This window comes from Nannobrachium achirus (assembly GCF_963921795.1).
Source record: "Nannobrachium achirus genome assembly, chromosome: 16".
Taxonomy (NCBI): domain Eukaryota; kingdom Metazoa; phylum Chordata; class Actinopteri; order Myctophiformes; family Myctophidae; genus Nannobrachium; species Nannobrachium achirus.
The window spans coordinates 19,796,298-19,816,758 of record NC_137823.1 but is presented as its reverse complement, the minus strand read 5'-3'; the positions used below and the strand labels follow the sequence as shown (position 1 = coordinate 19,816,758).

General features: G+C 41.1%; 2 protein-coding genes across 4 annotated transcripts in view; both read right to left on the bottom strand.

Moving 5' to 3' along the window:
- Positions 1-13,779, bottom strand: part of LOC308300879 (meprin A subunit beta-like) — a gene marked incomplete at its 5' end in the record, with an annotated part of 25,924 nt that extends 12,145 nt beyond the window's left edge. The window contains 4 exons of the mRNA XM_080744775.1: positions 841-919; positions 2,000-2,043; positions 2,131-2,272; positions 13,723-13,779. Coding sequence (XP_080600901.1) covers positions 841-919; positions 2,000-2,043; positions 2,131-2,272; positions 13,723-13,779 — 322 coding nt within the window. The remainder of the gene's footprint in view (positions 1-840; positions 920-1,999; positions 2,044-2,130; positions 2,273-13,722) is intronic.
- LOC308300132 (scavenger receptor cysteine-rich type 1 protein M130-like) overlaps positions 9,570-20,461 on the bottom strand; it is a 30,936-nt gene continuing 20,044 nt past the window's right edge. The window contains exons 10-11 of one of the 3 annotated variants that reach the window (XR_013962807.1): positions 14,687-20,461; positions 9,570-14,233 (exon numbers count right to left, since the gene is read on the bottom strand). Coding sequence is in view for 1 of the 3 variants with exons in the window: in XM_080743926.1 (XP_080600052.1) it covers positions 20,157-20,461 (305 nt within the window). In the remaining 2 variants the exon portion in view is untranslated. The other 2 variants (XR_013962808.1, XM_080743926.1) reach the window with 2 other exon arrangements.

The following is a 20,461-nucleotide window of genomic DNA, read 5'->3' as shown; positions in this document are numbered from 1 at the left end:
CCGTGAATAAGGCTTATTGTTTATCTAGAAAGAAAGAAAGAAAGAAAGAAAGAAAGAAAGTAGCACTAGTACTATAGTGTGTTGCCCCTGTTGGGACATTTTTGCTCCACTCTGAGGTTACTTTGTTTTACTTCACGATACAGGGTATATTTCTTTGCAATTTATCAAAGTGGTGCAATATTCAAGAGAGTCATTTGTCAAGCTCATACAAGACAGTTGGTGTGGCATTCTCCACCAGATGAAAACAAGATAATATGAGTATATATAAAAAAGAAGATAAGCAATAGGTAATAACGTGATACATTGTAAAGTGTGTCAGTGACTGTGGACACAGTGTGTCATGTACAAAACAGAATCTGAAGAACACTATCAATAATTTGATAAGAATATAATACATGCAACAGAAGGCTGGCCACAGTCAGTGGTGGAAAAAGTATCAATACTGCCTTATAGAAATAGGCCTACTCATTATGCAGTAGGCTATATGTCCCATTTCAAGTAAAGTCTAAGTACCTCAAAAGTTTACTTAAGTAAGTACATGTACTTAATGTACTTAAGTTACTTTACTCCACTGGAAACCGAAGTGAGATACTTCCCTACAGTCCTTTGCAGAAAGGCCAGAAAAAAATTGCACTGTATTTCAGCCATTTTGAAACATAATTTTTAAACTTTTAGATTTTTTTTTTCACCATTCAGATTTAATCTGTTGGTTAATAACACATTATTCTGTTGTGTGACAAACTGTTAATACATTTTGTATCATGTTTATTTTGCTATACAGCCACTTTTAATTTGGACATGAGGTGGCAATAAATTGCTCATAGTGTTTTAATGTCTTACCCAGGTCATCCTCCAAGTAGTATGGAACGGTCTTCGGCCACCTGTACTCATCACCTATTATGGAATTTCTCAATTGCTTCTGCAGCAGTCATCAAAGACAATCAAACATATATTAGTCATATAATTAGCCAAGGTGACTCTTCTTTAAAGGCATACTAGGTAAGATCACAGTGTGTGTGTGTCACACACACAAACACACACACACACACACACACACACACACACCCGCCCCCTCCTTTCTCTGGCGGGTGTCAAAGTTATTGATGTCCTTGATGCATTAATTAACACATACATTGCCATTTAAAAATGGCTGCCAAAGTGCCAGGCTGCCACAAGTCTCCATCAAGCCCCCAGAACGGCTTGTAAATATTGAAGCGGCCGCCCTACTGGCCAAAGCTGGAATTTCAGGCGGGGTGAAACATACATGCACGAGCATAAGAGCGCGGCGCTGGGGTCTACAATAGGGTTCAATGGACGTCGACGTCGTTTGTGACGTCATTCGTGACGTTTTGGAACCAGAGCTGGTTCCAATTTCCCCCAGAATGCACCTGGATTAGCTACATGCTAGCACGTAGCCGTTGCTTCAAAACGCCACTGAGCACTTGCATTGAAATGATAGTGGGGCGGGGCCCGTCCGCTCTCTATTTTATATACTCTATGGTCTCCATAGACTTCCATGTAATTAATTAATAGTGCACGGATCACGCACGTCCATGCATAGATGATGCACCAGGTGTGTGCACGCTGTTCACAGCTTTCCAACAAAAAAGAATCCGCTTGGAAATCCGTTCAGGCATTCATGAGATAGCAGCCATTATGTTTTCTTCAAATGTAAACAAACATGGCTGCCATGTTTGAAAGATGGGGTTGTTATGGGGGTCAAACATGCAATTTCGCAATCGCGATCATACCTAGTAGATAGAAGGAAGTCCAAAAAATCTAAAATGGGAATAACTCAGGAAACTCGTGAGGGTCACTTTTATGGCCCAATCAATCAACTTAGTGCACAAACATCCCCTTTGAAGTTCAAAGGTAACCCAACCCCCCACCCTGCCTCCATAGACAGAGGCGTGAAGGGATGAATGTCAACGTAAACAGTGGAATGTCAACATAAACAGTTACCTAGTTAACCTTTAATGACACAACTTAAATCACATACCTCATCAAGCACGATGTCACCCTCCACAAGATTCAAGCCTGCCTCTGTGGAGACAAAGCACAACCCATGTCAGTTTAAAGATGAATGGAAAGAAAATAATAAAATCTCAACATTAACAGATGATGACAAACCTTCATTGATGTCAGAAATGTCAAGTTCTCTTCCACCGTCCACATCATATTCTATAGAAGAAAAAGTGTTATTCGTTTGAACAATTGAAATTAATGTAATACTAATAACTTTACTGAGAATGTATTTCCAACAAACACTTACCTATTATTTTTGATGTGGGCTGAATGAAATAAGAATAACAAGAATTACTAATTGACAACAACAGAAAAGTCAACTTAAATACTGCAGGCAAAGTACACACAATTTATACAATCCAGATTAGTCTAATCCTCATCATAAACTGTACTATGTTTACAGAGAAAAAATAAACATTTTCTCACCAAGCAGAGTATGTTGCCACAAAGGAAATACAATAAGTGAAGAACAAACTCATATTTAGGCTTTCTTCCCAACATAGTGCTCAAAATGTCCTTCCGCATGCGACAGCTGAAGTCTGTGTCTTGCAAAAGCCTTGCAAAACATAATTTCAGAGAGGTGCAAGCAAGGAAAAGATGAAGTATGTATCATCAATCAATAATTGACAGAGCTGTAAAGACTCACACAAATCAACTGCAATCTCTCTGACCGAATCTTTACACTTACACTTTACAGATTAGCAACAGATGGAAACTCAATCTGATAGCAAGAGATCAGCCAGACAAATAACCCAAACAATAAGCCAGACAGAAATGTGTCCTACTTGCTAATAATGAGGGGCAGGCCAGGCAAGTAAACTCATTTGCATACATTTTGAGGTTGTGACCTGACCTCCATATGGTAAAACACATTTTGAATATGCAAATCATCATCATCATTTACAATATTTCCCTCACACCGTTGTGTGAGGGGTTAAATGGGTGTGGTGATGAATAGAGATAACAACCTTTCGAGTCCATTAACAGCAGTGTACCAATAAAAGGCCTATTTGCATTACATAAATGCTTTTCAGAAAGTATGTAAGTATTCAGAAAGTATTGGACATTAGAAATACTCAAGTAAAGTACAAATACATCAAAATTGTACTCAAGTACAATACTTACAGTAAGTAAATCTACTTAGTTACTTGTTACACCACTGCTGGTTACCTTTTTATTATCTTCTCAGATTGTTCGTAAATATGTAATCTTTAAGGACAATCTGAGAAGATAATAGACAACATAAAAAGATAATGAGGAGCTCACTTCATAAAACGCTAGAGCATAAATGCAGAGAAACAATAATACAAAAGGGCAATACAGCAAGGATATTGCTGTTTGGAACATAATATGAACTGAATTCATGTATTCTGTGGTTGTAAAGATTCCCACTGTTAAGATAATTGATTAAAATGTTCCTGTTATTATGTTTAACATGGTATAGATATCATTTAAAATGTCAATGCCATCCTATGTTGGGACAAATAACTAATGTACGCGATGAGATCTGTCCACTGCAGGTCATAATGCCCAGGACACAGGATAACAAAATGCTACTGGGCCCAACGACACGAAAACATCTGATATCCATTGTTATGTTTAATTGTCCAATCAGAATGTGACTAATGTATTCTGTAACTCCATATATCTGTGAAATCATGTTTTGTATGGTCAGAGAAGCAACGATGGGTGAATGTACTTGCTGTACTGTACAATTTGAACTCTGAACTATTTCTTCAATACATCTGAAACAGAAAAACGGATTTACACTGGTGTGGACTCATTTCTTGTGTGCGAGTACTTTAATATTTTGGGGGAAACTGTCTATTCATATGGAATATAATTATCTTTCCATCACCCACTCTGACTGGTCAGAACTGAACTGACATTGGAAGATGGCCATTGAGGCCGTGGCTTCATTAAAAGATTAAGATTCAGGCTCAAACTCATAATATAAACTACCATTTTTATTTTTATTTTTAACAAATTTACTTCACAGTCCAAGTTTTGAGCTCCCAATTTGCTCCACCAAAAATGGTGTCTTATAACATATAGGCCTACACTTCGGATTTAGGGCTATGTTGTTGCAATATCGGTATATACTAGTATATCGTCGTTGTCGGGTATAGAAACCTTGTATGTCCAAAACCATTTGTTTTGTATTTACATTTTTAAAATCGCTTTGCGAGGCGTTATGTGTTTTCACTACTTTTGTGCGGCGGCCTTGTATGATGAAGCAGGGCTTTGCTATTTGTGAGAAAAAAAAAAGACACATTTGAAACTTGGAAATACGAGGTTTCTGCCCGACAGTGAAGATAATATAATGTTAAATAATTATTAATTAATTAATTACATCATCTTTGCTCATTCATTGTGGAGTTGTCTGTCTGTTAAAGGCAGATCTGGGAAGCAGAAATGGGAGCTCACAGGTGAGAAGTAATAGATACTGTGGTGGTACTGGCAGCTTGTCTGGAAACAATCTATATTTCATAGTTTCTGATAACATTTTAGGTGAGAAATAGGCCATGCAGTTGTTCAATATTGATTCTTATTTTTGAGCGGTGCTCCTGGAAGGAGCCAAGCTGCAACATCTGGCTTTGTCTGTGGTCTGAAGCCTACAGTACATCTCAAAGCACTACAAGTTTGTTGTATGCCCACTAACCCAGGGTTACATTGGCCAAGTGTTGCGGAACGCTTAATGAAACTAGAAGAAGTGCTCTTCCAAGCACAGGTCTCCACCAGCCACATGTCCTGGTGGTGGTATAATAGGCCAATGTAAAAAGGGTGGCATGTGTTCTTCACCAATCTTAGGCCTTTCATGGCGCCACCATGAGGCTGATTTGAACATTTTGTAGTGTAATTTCTTCCTTGGCCTTTTGCGAATGTGCGTGCACAATTTCATTACAATTGCACGCTGTGTTTGATTTGAGGCATTTTGTTTGAAAAGGATCAATCCTGCAAAGTTTGGAGGCCATCCTGATTGGCCATCTTAGCCAATCAGGATGGAATATTTAATACAGGACAGATCCGTCTTGATCATATGACTGTAGAGATACTGTGTACTGATTTGTGTTCATTTTGGTTACAATCTGAAGGAGTAATATCCAAAAATGTGTCTTACATAAGTCGGCCTCCAGGTGGCGCTATAAAAGGCTGCAAGGAAAGGGTTTTTCCTTGGCCTATAGGGAGTGCGCTTACAAAGTTTGAAACGGTGGAGTTATAGGTAAAACCACAAATTGGCCTGTTTTAGTGCCACCATGAGGCTGATTTCAAAAATTTGAAGTAGCATTTCTTCCCCATCCTAGTGGGAACGTGTGTGCGCGATTTCATGTTAATTGCACTCTGCATTGGTGATTTGAGGCATTTTGTCCTAAACGGACCAATCTTATAAACTTTGAAAGCCAATCTCAGCCAATCAGGATGGAATATGGACAATCAGAGAGATCCATGTCGATCACATGACTGTAGAGATACTGTCTACCGATTTGCGTGATTTTTAGACAAAACTGTAGGAGTACTGGCCAAAAGGTAGTTTTGCACAAATTGGCCTCCTGGTGGCGCTAGAACAGGCCCATGTGAAAAATGTGGGGCAGAGGTTCTGAATTGGCATCCAGGGAGTGCGCTTACAAATTTTGAAACTGATCGGTGGAGTTATAGGTTAAGCCACGAATCGGCCTGTTATAGCGCCACCATGAGGCTGATTTCAAAAATTTGAAGTGGCATTTCTTCCTCGGCCTAGTGGGAACCTGTGTGCGCGATTTCATGTTAATTGCACTCTGCATTTGTGATTTGAGGCATTTTGTCCAAAATGGACCAATCTTACAAATTTTGAAAGCCAATATCAGCCAATCAGGATGGAATATGGACAATCAGACAGATCTGTGTCGATCACATGACTGTAGAGATGCTGTCTACTGATCTGCGCGATTTTTGGATCTGCGCGATTTTTGGACAAAATCTGTAGGAGTAGTGTACAGAAATGTGTTTTGCAAACATTGGCCTCATGGTGGCGCTAGAACATGGCCATTTGAAAAATGTGGGGCAGAGGTTCTGAATTGGCATCCAGGGAGTGTGTGTGCTCATTTTGGCTGCGTCCAGGCCAACGGCGCCGGAGATTAGCTGGTAACAAACTCGGAGGACGGACGCACAGACGGATGGACGCACGGACGGACAGACGCACGGACGGACGCACGCACGGACGCACGGACGGACGGACGGACGGACAGGGGCGAAAACATACTCTCCTCCTGCCTTCGGCTGGTGGAATTAACTCATGAATAGCACTGCTCACTTGACACTAGGTGTGATTTGTTTTTGTTATTAATTGTTTTTGAGCGGTGCTAACCGCTCCAACATCTGTTTTGTATCTGTATGTATGTATGTATGTATGTACCGTATGTATGTATGTGTGTGTGTGTGTGTGTGTGTGTGTGTGTGTGTGTGTGTGTGTGTGTGTGTGTGTGTGTGTGTGTGTATGTCCCGCACTCGTCCCAACGAAGATAATGAAATTATCTCATGAATGGCACATCTCACTTCACACTGGGTGTGATTTATTTTTATTATTCATCCTATCACAAAAACAATACAATTATGTCAGCATAACATAGATGCATCATTAACAAAACAAAAAAGAAAAAAAGATTACATACAACACACAATATTGATTAATTTCATGTTTTCAAGAATAAGAAATGTATATGGATGGATGGATGGCCCTCTAACAGCACCTCTCACTGGTAGTGCTGCCGTCACAGCGTCACGTGCCACAGCGTCGCATGACCCCGCCCGCATGTATACACTTACACCCCAGACGCAGTTTACAACTTGCGTTCTGTGCCATGCGCCATAGATTGTCTATAGGGCCCATTATTTGTTACCTGAACATTTCACCCGCACTCTGAAGAGGGTGTAAGTAGACATTTTTGTTGCACACTCCCTCAGTGAATATTCAGATCCATCACAGGAAGATCTAAGATTCCATACAGGCAGAGAGGAAACAAGACTCCTTTTTGTTGAAACAGCAGAGCCACAGCCCAACTGTCTACACACTACAGATGCTGGCTTCAGGTCCCAGTAGTAATCATCCACAGGTCTCCACTGTCCCTGGTGTTTCATCTCCAGTGTACCAGTACAGTGACTGGTTCCTCCCACCAACCTGACATCGTCAGGATCTGTAGCGTCAATAGGGGGAAAATTAATTTTTAATCCATGTGTATAAAGCATTAGAACAGTAATGCATTATAAGCTGCTTATACAGCTGCATATTTTGCAGTTATAAGCATTCATACCGGCAATGTGTGTGTGTGTGTGTGTGTGTGTGTGTGTGTGTGTGTGTGTGTGTGTGTGTGTGTGTGTGTGTGTGTGTGTGTGTGTGTGTGTGTGTGTGTGTGTGTGATTATATGAGCCTGCAGATCTGCTATTCTCAGTGCATATCTGTCATACTCTGTCAGAGTATAGGCATAACAGCACCGTACTTACATACTCATGCAGTTTGTCTTTTACCTGAGCAGGTGAGTCCAACAGCCATGTCAGGTGAGCAGGTGTTCCTGGTTGAGCCTGAGGTTCCACAGTCCAACTCCTCGCTGTCTTTACACTGAAATTCTTTGGTCCAGATTGGAGCTGTAGCTTCTCCATAGAGCGCCCCCTGGAGGACTGACGGAGGACCACAGCCAAGCTCCCTACAGGCCACCTCTGCATCCTGCTGGTCGAAGTCACCTTCACACACTGAGACCCACAGCTGATTAGTCTTCACCTCCACTCTGCCTGAACACATGCTAGTCCCATTCACCAACCTCACAGAACCTGGAGAGAGAGAGAGAGAGAGAGAGAGGGAGAGAGAGAGAGAGAGACCCTCCTCAATCATTGAAGACCTACAGAAAAACTACACACACACACACACACACACACACACACACACACACACACACACACACACACACACACACACACAGACAGACAAAAGGACGGACGGACGGATGGACGGACGGACGGACGGACGGACGGACACACAGATAGATAGATAGATAGATAGATAGATAGATAGATAGATAGATAGATTAAATAAATAACTGTATACTGTTATTGTTGAAGTCTGAACAGATCACCATCCGCCTGGAGGAGTAAGAGCCACCAGACTCCACTGTTCTGCACTCTCTGAGTGAAGTTTCATATCCAACACAGGTAGACTTAACTCTCCATAGAGGTTCATTTGTAGATCTAGTACTCCATTCCGTTGCAATGGCAGAACCACAGTCCAGCTGTCTACACACTACAGATGATGGCCTTTGGTTCCAGACAGACAAATAACTATCCACCACTGGTCTCCACTCTCCCTGGTGTTTCATCTCCACTGTACCAGTACAGTGGCTGGTTCCTCCCACCAACCTGATATCAGCAGGCTCTGTACAGAGACAATAAAATACGCAGTAATAAAGTAATATTATGTTGATTGTAATCCATCCAAACCTAAAATTATGGTTGTCATTTACCTGAGCAGGTGAGACCAACAGTCTTGTCAGTTGAGCAGATGTTCCTAGTTGAGTCTGAGGTTCTACAATTTAGGATAACGGCCTCACTGCCTTCACACTGGAACTCTTTGGTCCACATTGGAGCCTTCACTTCTCCATAGAATGCCCCCTTGAGTAATGAAGGAGCTCCACAGCCAAGCTCCCTACAGACCACCTCTGCATCCTGCAGGTCAAAGTCATCTCTACAAACTGAGACCCACGACTGATTAGACTTCACCTCCACTCTGCCTGAACACAAACTAGGACCATTCACCAACCTCACAGCATCTGGAGAGAGAGAGAGAGAGAGAGAGAGAGAGAGAGAGAGAGAGAGAGAGAGAGAGAGAGAGAGAGAGAGTTGGAAAGGTTTAGGCACAAATGACTAAACCTACTGTGATGGGTCAGCCACTGGTAAGCCAATTAGGTGGTCTCCTCTCTGTTGGTGGTTTTGAATATAGTTAACTTTTGTCTAAAGCTGCCAAAAACGTGCCAACTGTTGATGGAGGTCGAGGCAGGTTGGCTTTAAACCACTACAACGTAGATCAGTTTATTAAAATGAACTGAGCTAACTAACAATTTGTCATTGTTTGCTACCTGAACAGATCACCTCCAGTCTTGTGGAATGAATACCAGACTCCACTGTTACACAGTCCCTCACTGCAGATTCAGATCCAACACAAGAAAATGTAATCCTCCATACAGGTTGATCGGTAAAATCTGAACCCTTTTCTGTGGAAACAGCAGAGCCGCAGTCCAACTGTCTACAAACTACAGATAATGACTTCAGGTTCCAGCCAGACCTAACAGTTGCCGGCCTCCACTCTCCCTGGTGTTTCATCTCCAGTCTACCAGAACAGTTGCTGGTTCCTCCCACCAACCTGACAGCATCAGATTCTGTACAGAGACAATAGAAGCAGTAAAAAAAAAAAAAAGAAGTATCATTGTGATCAGAAGAAAACCTTGTGAATGGAGAAGTCCCAAGACTAATTTAAATGTTAAATGTTGTTTATTTTTATTTTTAATTCTCCCTCTTATCCATTTATCCTTTTTTTTTTTTTTTTGGTGGGGGGGCGGGGGGGTATTCGGGATATTGATGGATTAATAACTTTTTGCTTTTTTATTTTTTTATTTAAATGAAAAGATTGGGGAAATCTATACATAAAATTGGGGCGGGATTTTGGAAGTCCTATAATATGAGTCACGTGCTGGCTATGAGGGTGATCACTCCTCCCCCTCGCCTTGCTAGCCTCTCTGTTATATGTTTTGATGTACTGTTTTTTTATGTCCTTATGTGTTATATGTACGTGAAAACACCAAATAATCACCCATGCGTTATGTTTCTGCCAAGATGGGTCTATATCTCTCTCCATGCCTCCTTTTATTGGTCCTTATATTATACAGGCCTACTTATTTGGAACTGGAAATACAGTACCATGTCTAAGCCTGGCAAGACTACTGGTGATTCAATTCTAAAACTTCTGAATAATTATGCCAATGACTAACTCAAATATCAATGTTTACACATGGAACATTAAAGGGTGCAACCATCCTATAAAACGAAAAAAAGTACTTAATTTTCTAAAAAGAGAAAAGGTCTCCATTGGGTTACTACAAGAAACTCATTTAACTGACTTAGAACATGTCAAGCTAAAGAAGGATTGGGTTGGACAGGAATTTCATGCATCCTATAATAGTAGAAGTAGAGGGGTTTCCATACTAATTAATAAGAATCTTCCACTAAATGTAGAATATTATGAGTCTGACCCAGAAGGTTGCTATGTATTTGTACATGGCTCCCTATATGGTGAAAAGATAACAATCTTTAATGTATATGCAGTACCTAATGCTCCCCTGTCATTTTTCACAAAAATTACTCATCTACTTTTAAAATATAGCTGCCCAATAACAATTGTTGGTGGAGATTGGAACTGTGTACTCTCGGCACTAGACAGGGAACCTAACTCAGTCTCACAGAGACAAGGTCCGAGGACAAAAGCGGTCCTCCAAATGATGGATGAAGTGGGTTTAACGGACATATGGAGACTGTTAAATCCCTACAATCGAGATTATACATTCTTCTCAAATCCGCATGGAACATACTCAAGAATTGATCTATTTATGATCCCTCGGGGATCAGTAGGTCTGGTCCAGAAATGCACCATAGGCTCCATTCACATATCGGATCATGCAGGGGTCCTACTACAAATGGCTATACATAATCCCAACGTGGAAGGTTTTAACTGGAAATGTAATCGATCTATCTTATCAGACCCAGATTTTTGCTCTATGGCTCAACATGAGCTCCAACTATTTATTGAAGAAAACGATAATGGGGATACTGACCCTTCAAATCTCTGGGAAACAACCAAAGCCTACCTGCGGGGAATTATTATCTCATACTGCTCTGGCAAAAAGAAAACACTTTTAAGGGAACAAGGACGTCTGGAAATTCAATTACAGGATGCAGAAGTGGAGCACAAACGTGTTGGGTCAAGAGACAACTGGGAAAAAGTATTAGTAGCTAGAATGGGCCTGAACACCCTGCTGACACAGAAGGCAGAAAAGGCACTATTTTTTCAAAAGCATAAGATTTATGAGTATGGCAATAGATCGGGCCGGTACCTTGCAAATTTGATTAGTAATAGATCCTCTCAAAATTCAATCACAAAAGTCAAAGATAAAATGGGTAGATACTGTCATACAACACAAGACATATTAAAAGTATTCCGTGATTTCTATTTAACCCTGTATACATCTGAATCCCCAGAGCCTGCAGTTGCCGAAAATAAAATGAATGAATTCTTTCAACGTATAAAACTGCCAAAGGTAACAGAGTATGACAGAACCAAGCTAGATAGGGAAATAACTAGTACTGAAGTAGGAGAAACGATAGGCACGATGGCATCTGGAAAGGCCTGTGGGCCAGATGGGCTCCCATCAGAAATATACAAAACCTTCAAAGATATTCTGTCTCCACTCCTAACAAATATGTTTAATCACTCACTGTCTAACAAAACCTTGCCTAGATCACTACAGTTGTCTACAATTAATGTTATCTTAAAAGAGAATAAAGACCCAGAGGAGCCAGCCTCATACAGGCCAATTAGTAACCAAAATACTGATGCAAAGTTACTATCAAAATTATTAGCTAATAGATTAATGGCTGTTGTCCCAAGTATTGTCGCTGAAGACCAGACAGGTTTTATTCAACATAGACAATCATATACCAATGTTAGGAGAGTATTGGGGATTCTCCAGTTCATAAACGCAAAGAAACAGGATGCCCTAGTGGTGACATTAGATGCCGAGAAAGCATTCGATCGTATAGAGTGGGGCTACCTGTTCAGAACATTGAAAGAATTCTCATTTGGAGAAAAGTTTATTGATTGGGTCAGACTCATTTATTCTTCACCTCAAGCTGCTATTACTATAAATGGCACATTAACACCTGTGTTCCCAATAAAGAGAGGTACAAAACAGGGATGCCCTTTATCTCCACTGCTTTTTGCTTTAGTTATGGAACCGTTAGCCGAAATGATTAGGTCAACTAATCAGATCACTGGTATTAGATCTCAACTAAAATGCCATAAAATATCCTTATATGCAGACGACATCCTTCTATTTCTTAGTAACCCAATGAATTCCGTCCCGATACTTATTCAAACAATAAATGAATTTAGTCTATTTTCGGGATATAAAATTAACTATGGTAAATCACTGGCCCTTCCACTTGGGACCTTGAGAAGATCGGATGAATTAAAACAGCTCCCTTTCCAGGTGTCGCTTGATGGGTTTAAATACCTTGGTGTGTTTATTGCTTTTAATTTTAACAATATGATCTCAATGAATCTAACCCCAGTTTTTGCAAACATTAAGAGAGATCTGGAAAGGTGGACACCCCTCCCAGTATCACTACTTGGACGCATAGCAATAATAAAAATGAATGTTCTCCCTAGATTGCTATATCAGATGCAGATGCTACCTAATTTTATACCCATAACATTCTTTAAGACATTACATTCATTAATCTCAAAATTCATTTGGCAGGGAAAACGTGCTAGACTTAAACTTCAGAAATTACAGTTACCCATATTAAAAGGGGGTCTAGCACTACCAAATTTTCTATACTATCATATGGCGTCCCAAGTAAGATATATAGTAGATTGGATCAAAAATGATCCCAACTCCACGTTCCTAGACCTAGAGGCATTTGGTTGTGATCCTGTTTCCATATCTGACTTGATATTTATAAAAAATGTTGATGTACTTCCTGGACTAAAAGACAATTTTATTGTCAAAAATACTCTGAAAACGTGGAATCGGGTACGGAAACACTTTGGTATAAAAAACCATATTTCATGTTTGGCACCGGTAGCAAGAAACCCAGACTTTGCTCAATCCTGCCTTGATGTAGGTTTTGGGCGGTGGAAGGATGCAGGCATCTTGGCCGTCCAAGACCTGTATAAAGATGGTATATTAAAATCCTTTGACCAATTGCAATCGGAATTCAATCTACAACAATCACAACTGTTCCGTTACTTCCAGCTTAGGAGCTACATTAACTCTGTCCCAGAATACAAGACCGGTTTGAGCACGCGTCCCAACCAATTAGAGGATATCCTAATAAAAGCGTCAACGTTGTCCAAAAAAACAGTTAGTTTTCTCTACGATAGCTTATTCCAGGTGGAAAAAGCCTCAACCAATAACAGCAAAGTGTCATGGGAAAATTACTCTCATACACAAATAGACGAGAGGGTATGGCGTAACATACTACTCAATGCAAAGAAAATAACGTGCTCAAACAAGTCTTATGAAACCCAATACAAAATAATACACAAACTACATGTTTCCCCAGTAATAAGAAGTAAATATGACCCCTTATGCTCTCCCCTATGTCCTAGGTGTAAAAGTGAACAAGGTACCTATACCCATATGATTTGGACTTGTCCACAAATTAGGACCTTTTGGATCTCTATTCAAGAAGAAATCCTTAAATTGACTGGAACTAAAATACCCTTGAATCCACTTTACTATGTCCTAGGGGCAGACATTAATATTGCATTACTAAAAGGAAACCAACAATTACTAAGAGTGTTGCTCTATGCTGCCCGGCTGTCGGTCCTCAGCAAGTGGATAGAGGACAGTCCTCCAGATACTTTGCTGTGGCTGGGGAAAGTGCTGGGCCTGGTACCTTTGGAGAGGCTTTCCTGTGTGCTCCGGGGCACACTGGCTGAATTTGTGGAAACATGGCGGCCATTGGCACCAAGTCTGGGGGATGAGTGGTTCAGAGTCCTATGTATTGGAGTGTCAGAGAATGATAGCTAATAGAAAATATTATCAAATGTGAGGCAGGGGATGGATATGGATGGCAGAGATATGGGAGAGATGGTGGTGGTAGTATTATAGTGGTGATTATTATTGTACTTGGTGTGAATAATTACTTTATGATTTTATTATTATTATTATTATTTTTGTTTTGTCTTTGTTGTTCATGGTCTACTGTTAAGTTTGTGACGTAGTGTCAAGTGGTGTCTTATGTATGTTTTGATGCAGTGTTAAGTGATGTCTTGTGTATGTTTGTGAGGTCTTCCTTATAATAAAAAAAAAAATATTGAAACAGAAGAAAACCTTGGTGACAATCTACATTGTTTAGTTCAATCTTTGTTCACCTGTTGTGTGGTGTGTTGGTTGAGCCTGGAGAGCTGAAGAGAAAACATTGTAAAAGTTTATCGTAACAGAATAAATGTATCCTCTCTAGCAGTGCAACAGCTTGGTTCATCAGCAGATGATGTATACTTTGTTTCTTAATTGAATTCAATTTGATCAAAGTGCCAAATCACAAGTTTCACAACAAGCTAAATACACTTTACATGTGTCCTGTTTCCTGCTATTTATTTGACATTCACAGGGTGGTAATGAGTAACCAGTTTTGAGCTTGTAGATCTGCTGTTTTCACTAGTTTGGGGTAAACGTCTAATTTCTCTTTCGACCGGGTTTCGGCTTGATAGACTGACTGAGGGTTTTTGGAGGGTTGCATAGGAAACAGTACAGTTTCATGGCAGTACAAATCACTGGTACAAGGTCATCTAAAAGGAGATCCTTGTAAGCTTTTCGTCTAAAAATCTCCAGAGCCAGTGGATTAGATCTATACTTACAAGGCAGTTCCATGGTTATGGAGGAAAGGAGCTGTGAGGCCACACTCAGCCACAGTACCGTCTTCATCCTGCTGTCTGCTCCTCTGTCTGACTCTGAAGCTCAGCAGTGCAGATACCTTCACCCACTGTACTCTGACACTGTGTCCACACACACTCCCCCCCACCATAACCCCACCCCCAGAGACAGATATCCACATGCTCACACACATGAATAAACAAACACTTACGCACTTGCGCACACACACACACGCACACGCACGCGCACACACACACACACACACACACACACACACACACACACACACACACACACACACACACACACACACACACACACACACACATGCATGCACACACACAGAGGTGTCAATTGGGTATGGCAAGGTATGGAAGCTGCCATACCTTGGCTCCAGGGGGAAAAAAATAAATGTTGTCTTAAAATAAATTCAAAAATGTCTCTTTGCCTATCTGCGTTGATTCTTCTGTTATTAAATTACTTTAAACTAACTACAATGCAAATAAGAACAAAATTATTGCTTTCACAAGGTATAATATTCTTCTCAACACTTGTATTCCCCCTATCTTGATAAATGGTTTATTCCCCGGATCAGTAGGTCTGCACAGGTGCAATGTATATTTTTTTCAAGTGTGGCAGTCAGTTGTTTACTTGTGCCCATAGGCGATTGTAGCCTCTGCTAGCAGGGAGTGCAAGAAAGGCTGTGTACACACAGTTGTGTCCTGTTGTTTTAACGGGTTTCTATGGTTTATATATTTTTACCTAAATGTTACACAAATAAACCAAAGGAAAAGTGCAAAACAGGAGTTTCTTTTTACCCACCATGAGCATAATCTATGTGATGTATTTACTTATTTTGCAGCACAGGACATATAGCCAGACAGCATCAGCTGACGTACAGTAACACTGTCAAGGCGTTTAGCAAAAACAAACAAATAATTGAGTAGGCTACATGACAAATGTATCTGCCTTATTATACAATAAATTGCAGCCTTCTGTCTTTTGCTCTTACATACTGTTCAGTTATTTGGTACACATTTATTTTGTGTTCCTTCTCTAACTGCTAAATTCCTAAATTTGATAATCTTGTATCAGTTATTGTTGTCTGTAAATAACAAAAAAGTGATTACAAATAATCTAACAAAGAAAGAAAGAAAAGAATCGCCTGGCCGCCAGGGGGTGCAATTTACCTCTGCAACATCAAGATTCATACTCAGCTGTGTTTGACTTGTCTGACTCCCCATTACTAATCCTATATCTCTAACCCTAACCACACAGCTCCACAGATCATGTTCAACCCAGATTTGTCTCAAACAAAGGGTCAAATTTGTTCTCCTGCTATACCACTAAAATGTGGAACGCCCCACCGAAGGCCTTAAAGGAGTGTAAATAGCAAACACACCCTGACCATGTTCTATAGGTCACTCACTGAGAGTGTTCTGACTTTTAACATTGTTTCTTGGTATGGGAACCTCTCAGAGATAGGAATGAGTTCACCCAGGTAGTTAATCAGGCAAGTAAGATCATTGGAAACAAACAGTTGCAACTTCAGGACATATACAACCGCACCATAACCAAAAAGGCTATTCAGATTTACAATGACTCTACACACCCTCTTCACCCTTCATTGCGCCAGGAAAGCACGTAAGCAGTGGTGGAAAAAGTACTCACATTCTTTACTTCAGTAGAAGTATGCAATGTAGATGTACTCTGTTACAAATAAAAGTCTGGAATTTAAAATGTACTTAAAAGTATGAAAGTATTGACATCAAAAAGTACTAAAAGGGCCAAAAGTAAAAGTACAAAATGTTTGAAAATAGCAGATCTACAAGCTCACAACGTGTCACAATGCGACGTGTTGTGAGCTTGTAGGTCGGCTATTTTCAAATAGCCAAGGTACAAAATAGGGCTAAAGTGGATTAATGTATGATTTATAATACTAGAAGCTGGGCCCCCCTTCGGGCGGCCCAGCTTCTAGTCGGCGACCTGGCCAACTCGGAACAATGTAAATAGGGAATGAATGCCCCGCCCTTTAATGCAAACCCCATTATACCTGTTTTCATAGGACCCGTTTTGACCATCTGTCTGCCTGTGTCCATTTATGCCCATATATGGAGATATCTGTATCTGTCTGTCTGTCGGCGTCCATTTTATGTCCATATATGGAGATCACTGCAGTTATAGTTCTGGGTCCATTTTATGCCCATATATGCCCATATATGGAGATATCTGTCTATCTGCGTCCATTTTATGCCCATATATGGAGATCTCTGTATCTGTCTGTCTGTGTCCCTTTTATGCCCGTATATGGAGATCTTTGTGATTCTGCATCCATTGTATGCCCATATATGCCATATATGGAGATATATGTTTATCTGCGTCCATTTTATGCCCATATATGAGATCTCTGTTGTTTTTTCAAACAGATGGTCAAAACGGGTCCTATGACAACAGGTATAATGGGGTTTGCATTAAAGGGGGAACCGGCACTGTGTCTGCAACACAGTCGGAGGCACAGACAGATACAGAGATCTCCATAATGGGAATAAAGGGACACAGACAAACAGATGGAGGAGGAGACAAACTTAATGCAAACCCCATTATACCTGTTGTCATAGGACCCGTTTTGACCATCTGTTTGCCTGTGTCCATTTATGCCCATATATGGAGATATCTGTATCTGTCTGTCTGCGTCCACTTTATGCCCATATATGGAGATCTTTGACCATCTGTTTGCCTGTGTCCATTTATGCCCATATATGGAGATATCTGTATCTGTCTGTCTGCATCCATTTTATGCCCATATATGGAGATCTATGCAGACACAGTGCCAGTTCCGGAAAATCCTGATGTCAGACATCAGAATCCGAACCTTTCGTGCTGGTTCCAGAAAATCGTGTATCGGGTCGGGTCGAGGCCGAGCACTGCACTACCTGCTGCGGTGGGGAACGTGCGTGCCGATTTTGAAATAGGGAATGAATGCCCCACCCTTTAATGCAAACCCCATGAATGCCCCACCCTTTAATGCAAACCCCAATATACCTGTTGTCATAGGACCCGTTTTGACCATCTGTTTGTCTTTGTCCACGTATGCCCATATATGAAGATCTCTGCACACACAGTACCGGTTGCGGAAAACTCTGATGTCAGACATCAGCTCCGCATACGGGCATTCATTTTATTCCCATATATGGAGAACGCGCGTGCCGGTGGGACGAACGGTTCTCGAGATACGCGGATTACATACATACATACACACTCACAGAGATTTTTTGTTGACTCATGTACGTACGTGATGTCAGAGCCTTTTATGAAGTGATGTCAAAATGAGTCAGCGCTTGCGCCGATTTCCTCCGGAACAGCCTGATGTCAACAATCAGCCCGCATAAGGAGATTCCGAACGTTTCGCGCCGGTTCGGGAAAATCGCGCATCGGGTCGGGTCGAGGCCCGGCACTGCACTCCGTGCCGCGGCGGGGAACGCGCGTGCCGAATCTGAAGCCGGTGGGACGAACGGTTCTCGAGATACGCGGATTACAGACACGCAGAGACTTCTCGCATTTATAGATAGATTATAATTTATATTTGCAAAGTAACTAGTAACTAAAGTTTTCCAATACATGTAGTGGAGTAAAAGTACAATATTTGGATCCGAGATGTAGAGGAGTAGAAGTAAAAGTATTGAAATTGGAAATACTCAAGTACAAATACCTCAAAACTGTACTTACGTACAGTACCTAAGTAAAAGTACTGTGTGTCAGTGTCTGCCCATGTTTAAGCCCGTAGCCCAATCGGGGACCATCATTTCTGGCAACGTCATCATTAACAGCCAATGAGGACCAGCATTCCTGGTGACGCCAGTGGTGATGTCACTGGCATCGCCAGTGGTGAGCGCACCTCATGTATGCACAAGTAGGCCATGTATGATAAATAAAACGTCCATTTAATGCAACATTTGATGGACAATAAAGTTTTCTTAACTTATTATTATTTTGAAGCAGTGCTCCTGGAAGGAGTTAAGCTCCAACATCTGGCTTTGTCTGGGTTCTGATGACTGGCCTGCATCTGGCCTACATCTTGGCACAAAGCACTCAAATGCTCAAGAGTTTTTTGTATGCCCAGGGTTACATTAAGCTTCGCGGGACGCTTAATGAAATGATCTCATAAACGGCACAGCTCAATTCACACTGGGTGTGATTTATTTTTTTATTATTCATCATCACAAAAACAATACAATTAATTGTGTCAGCATAACATAGTTTACATAGATGCATCATGAACTATTAACATAACTAAACAAAAACAAGATGCGTGTATTGATTAATTTCATGTTTACAAGAATAAGAAATGTGTGTGGATGGTAGGTCCCATCACATCAGATCCCTCTCACAGGGATGTCGTGACCCTGTTACAGGCCCTGTCATGTTGCCATGTTATCTGCCCTGTGCACAGGGATGTCAGACCCTGTCACAACCCTGTGACATGATACTGACCACAACAAGTAGGTCGGGAGTGGCTTATTGTCGGTATCAGCCAGTAACACGTGGGAGTCTGTCCCCGTTACAATGCGCTAGACCCCCGGGAGATGGACTGCTGAGGTGGAGCGCCACACCTACCATCAGCTCCCAGTACTTGCCGAACTACTTGCCAAGCCGTGCTACTCATACGCTGAGTTGGCGGTGCCCGGAATCGAACCCACGACCTTGCGGTACAAAGGTGAGAGCTACCCGGGCACTAATAGTCCACGATAGTGACATGATATTGGCCGTGATACTGGCATGATACAAACAGGGCTGTGACAAGGAATGACACAGGCCTTAAATTGTCCCTTTAGACAAGTGCAGATACCCTATACACTTACATTGTATGTTGGCTTGATTTCTGTTGAGAGATAAAACAATGTTTTACACCCCAGACTAGGAATGGAGCTCGTTATTTTTTATTGATAATGAGCACCTTATCGATCCTGCTTATTGAGCCAAGCTTTTATCGAGCCCAGTATTGAGCGTTTTCTAATATTTTGTGGAAAGATATGAGACGACAAATTCAGAACATAACGAATATATTCTTTATTGGTTTATTGGTTATTTCGTTGTTGTGACTGTGAATTTATTGCTGACCACCATCTATGAAGATGATTATTGACAAAAATAACAAATATAATTAAATATCATTAAAACAATCATTCATTAGTGTGCAATAAGTCTTAACTGGCTTGATCATATGAATAGTACTGTAATAAAGTCTTGATCGCCTCTTCATCTTGATTGTTTAAACATGACATTACGGGCTGCGATGATCATTAACAAGCTTGATAAGCTAAAAGCTTATTGATACCAGGTAATCAATAAATCTGTTATCGGGTTATCAAGCTACCCTTGTTTAGGGCTCCAACCCAGACACAGTTTACGACATTGTGGTCTGTGCCATGCGCACATAGATTGTCTATGGGACAATTATTTGTTACCTGAACATTTCACCTGCACTCTGTAGAGGGTGTAAGTATTCATTTTGGTTGCACACTCCCTCAGTGAAGATTCAGATCCATCACAGGAAGATCTAAGATTCCATACCGGTTCAGACCAAACAAATTTCCTTTCTGTTGAAACAGCAGAGCCACAGCCCAACTGTCTACACACAACAGATGCTGACTTCAGGCCCCAGAAGTAATCATCCACAGGTCTCCACTCTCCCCGGTGTTTCATCTCCAGTCTGCCAGTACAGTGACTGGTTCCTCCCACCAACCTGACATCATCAGGAT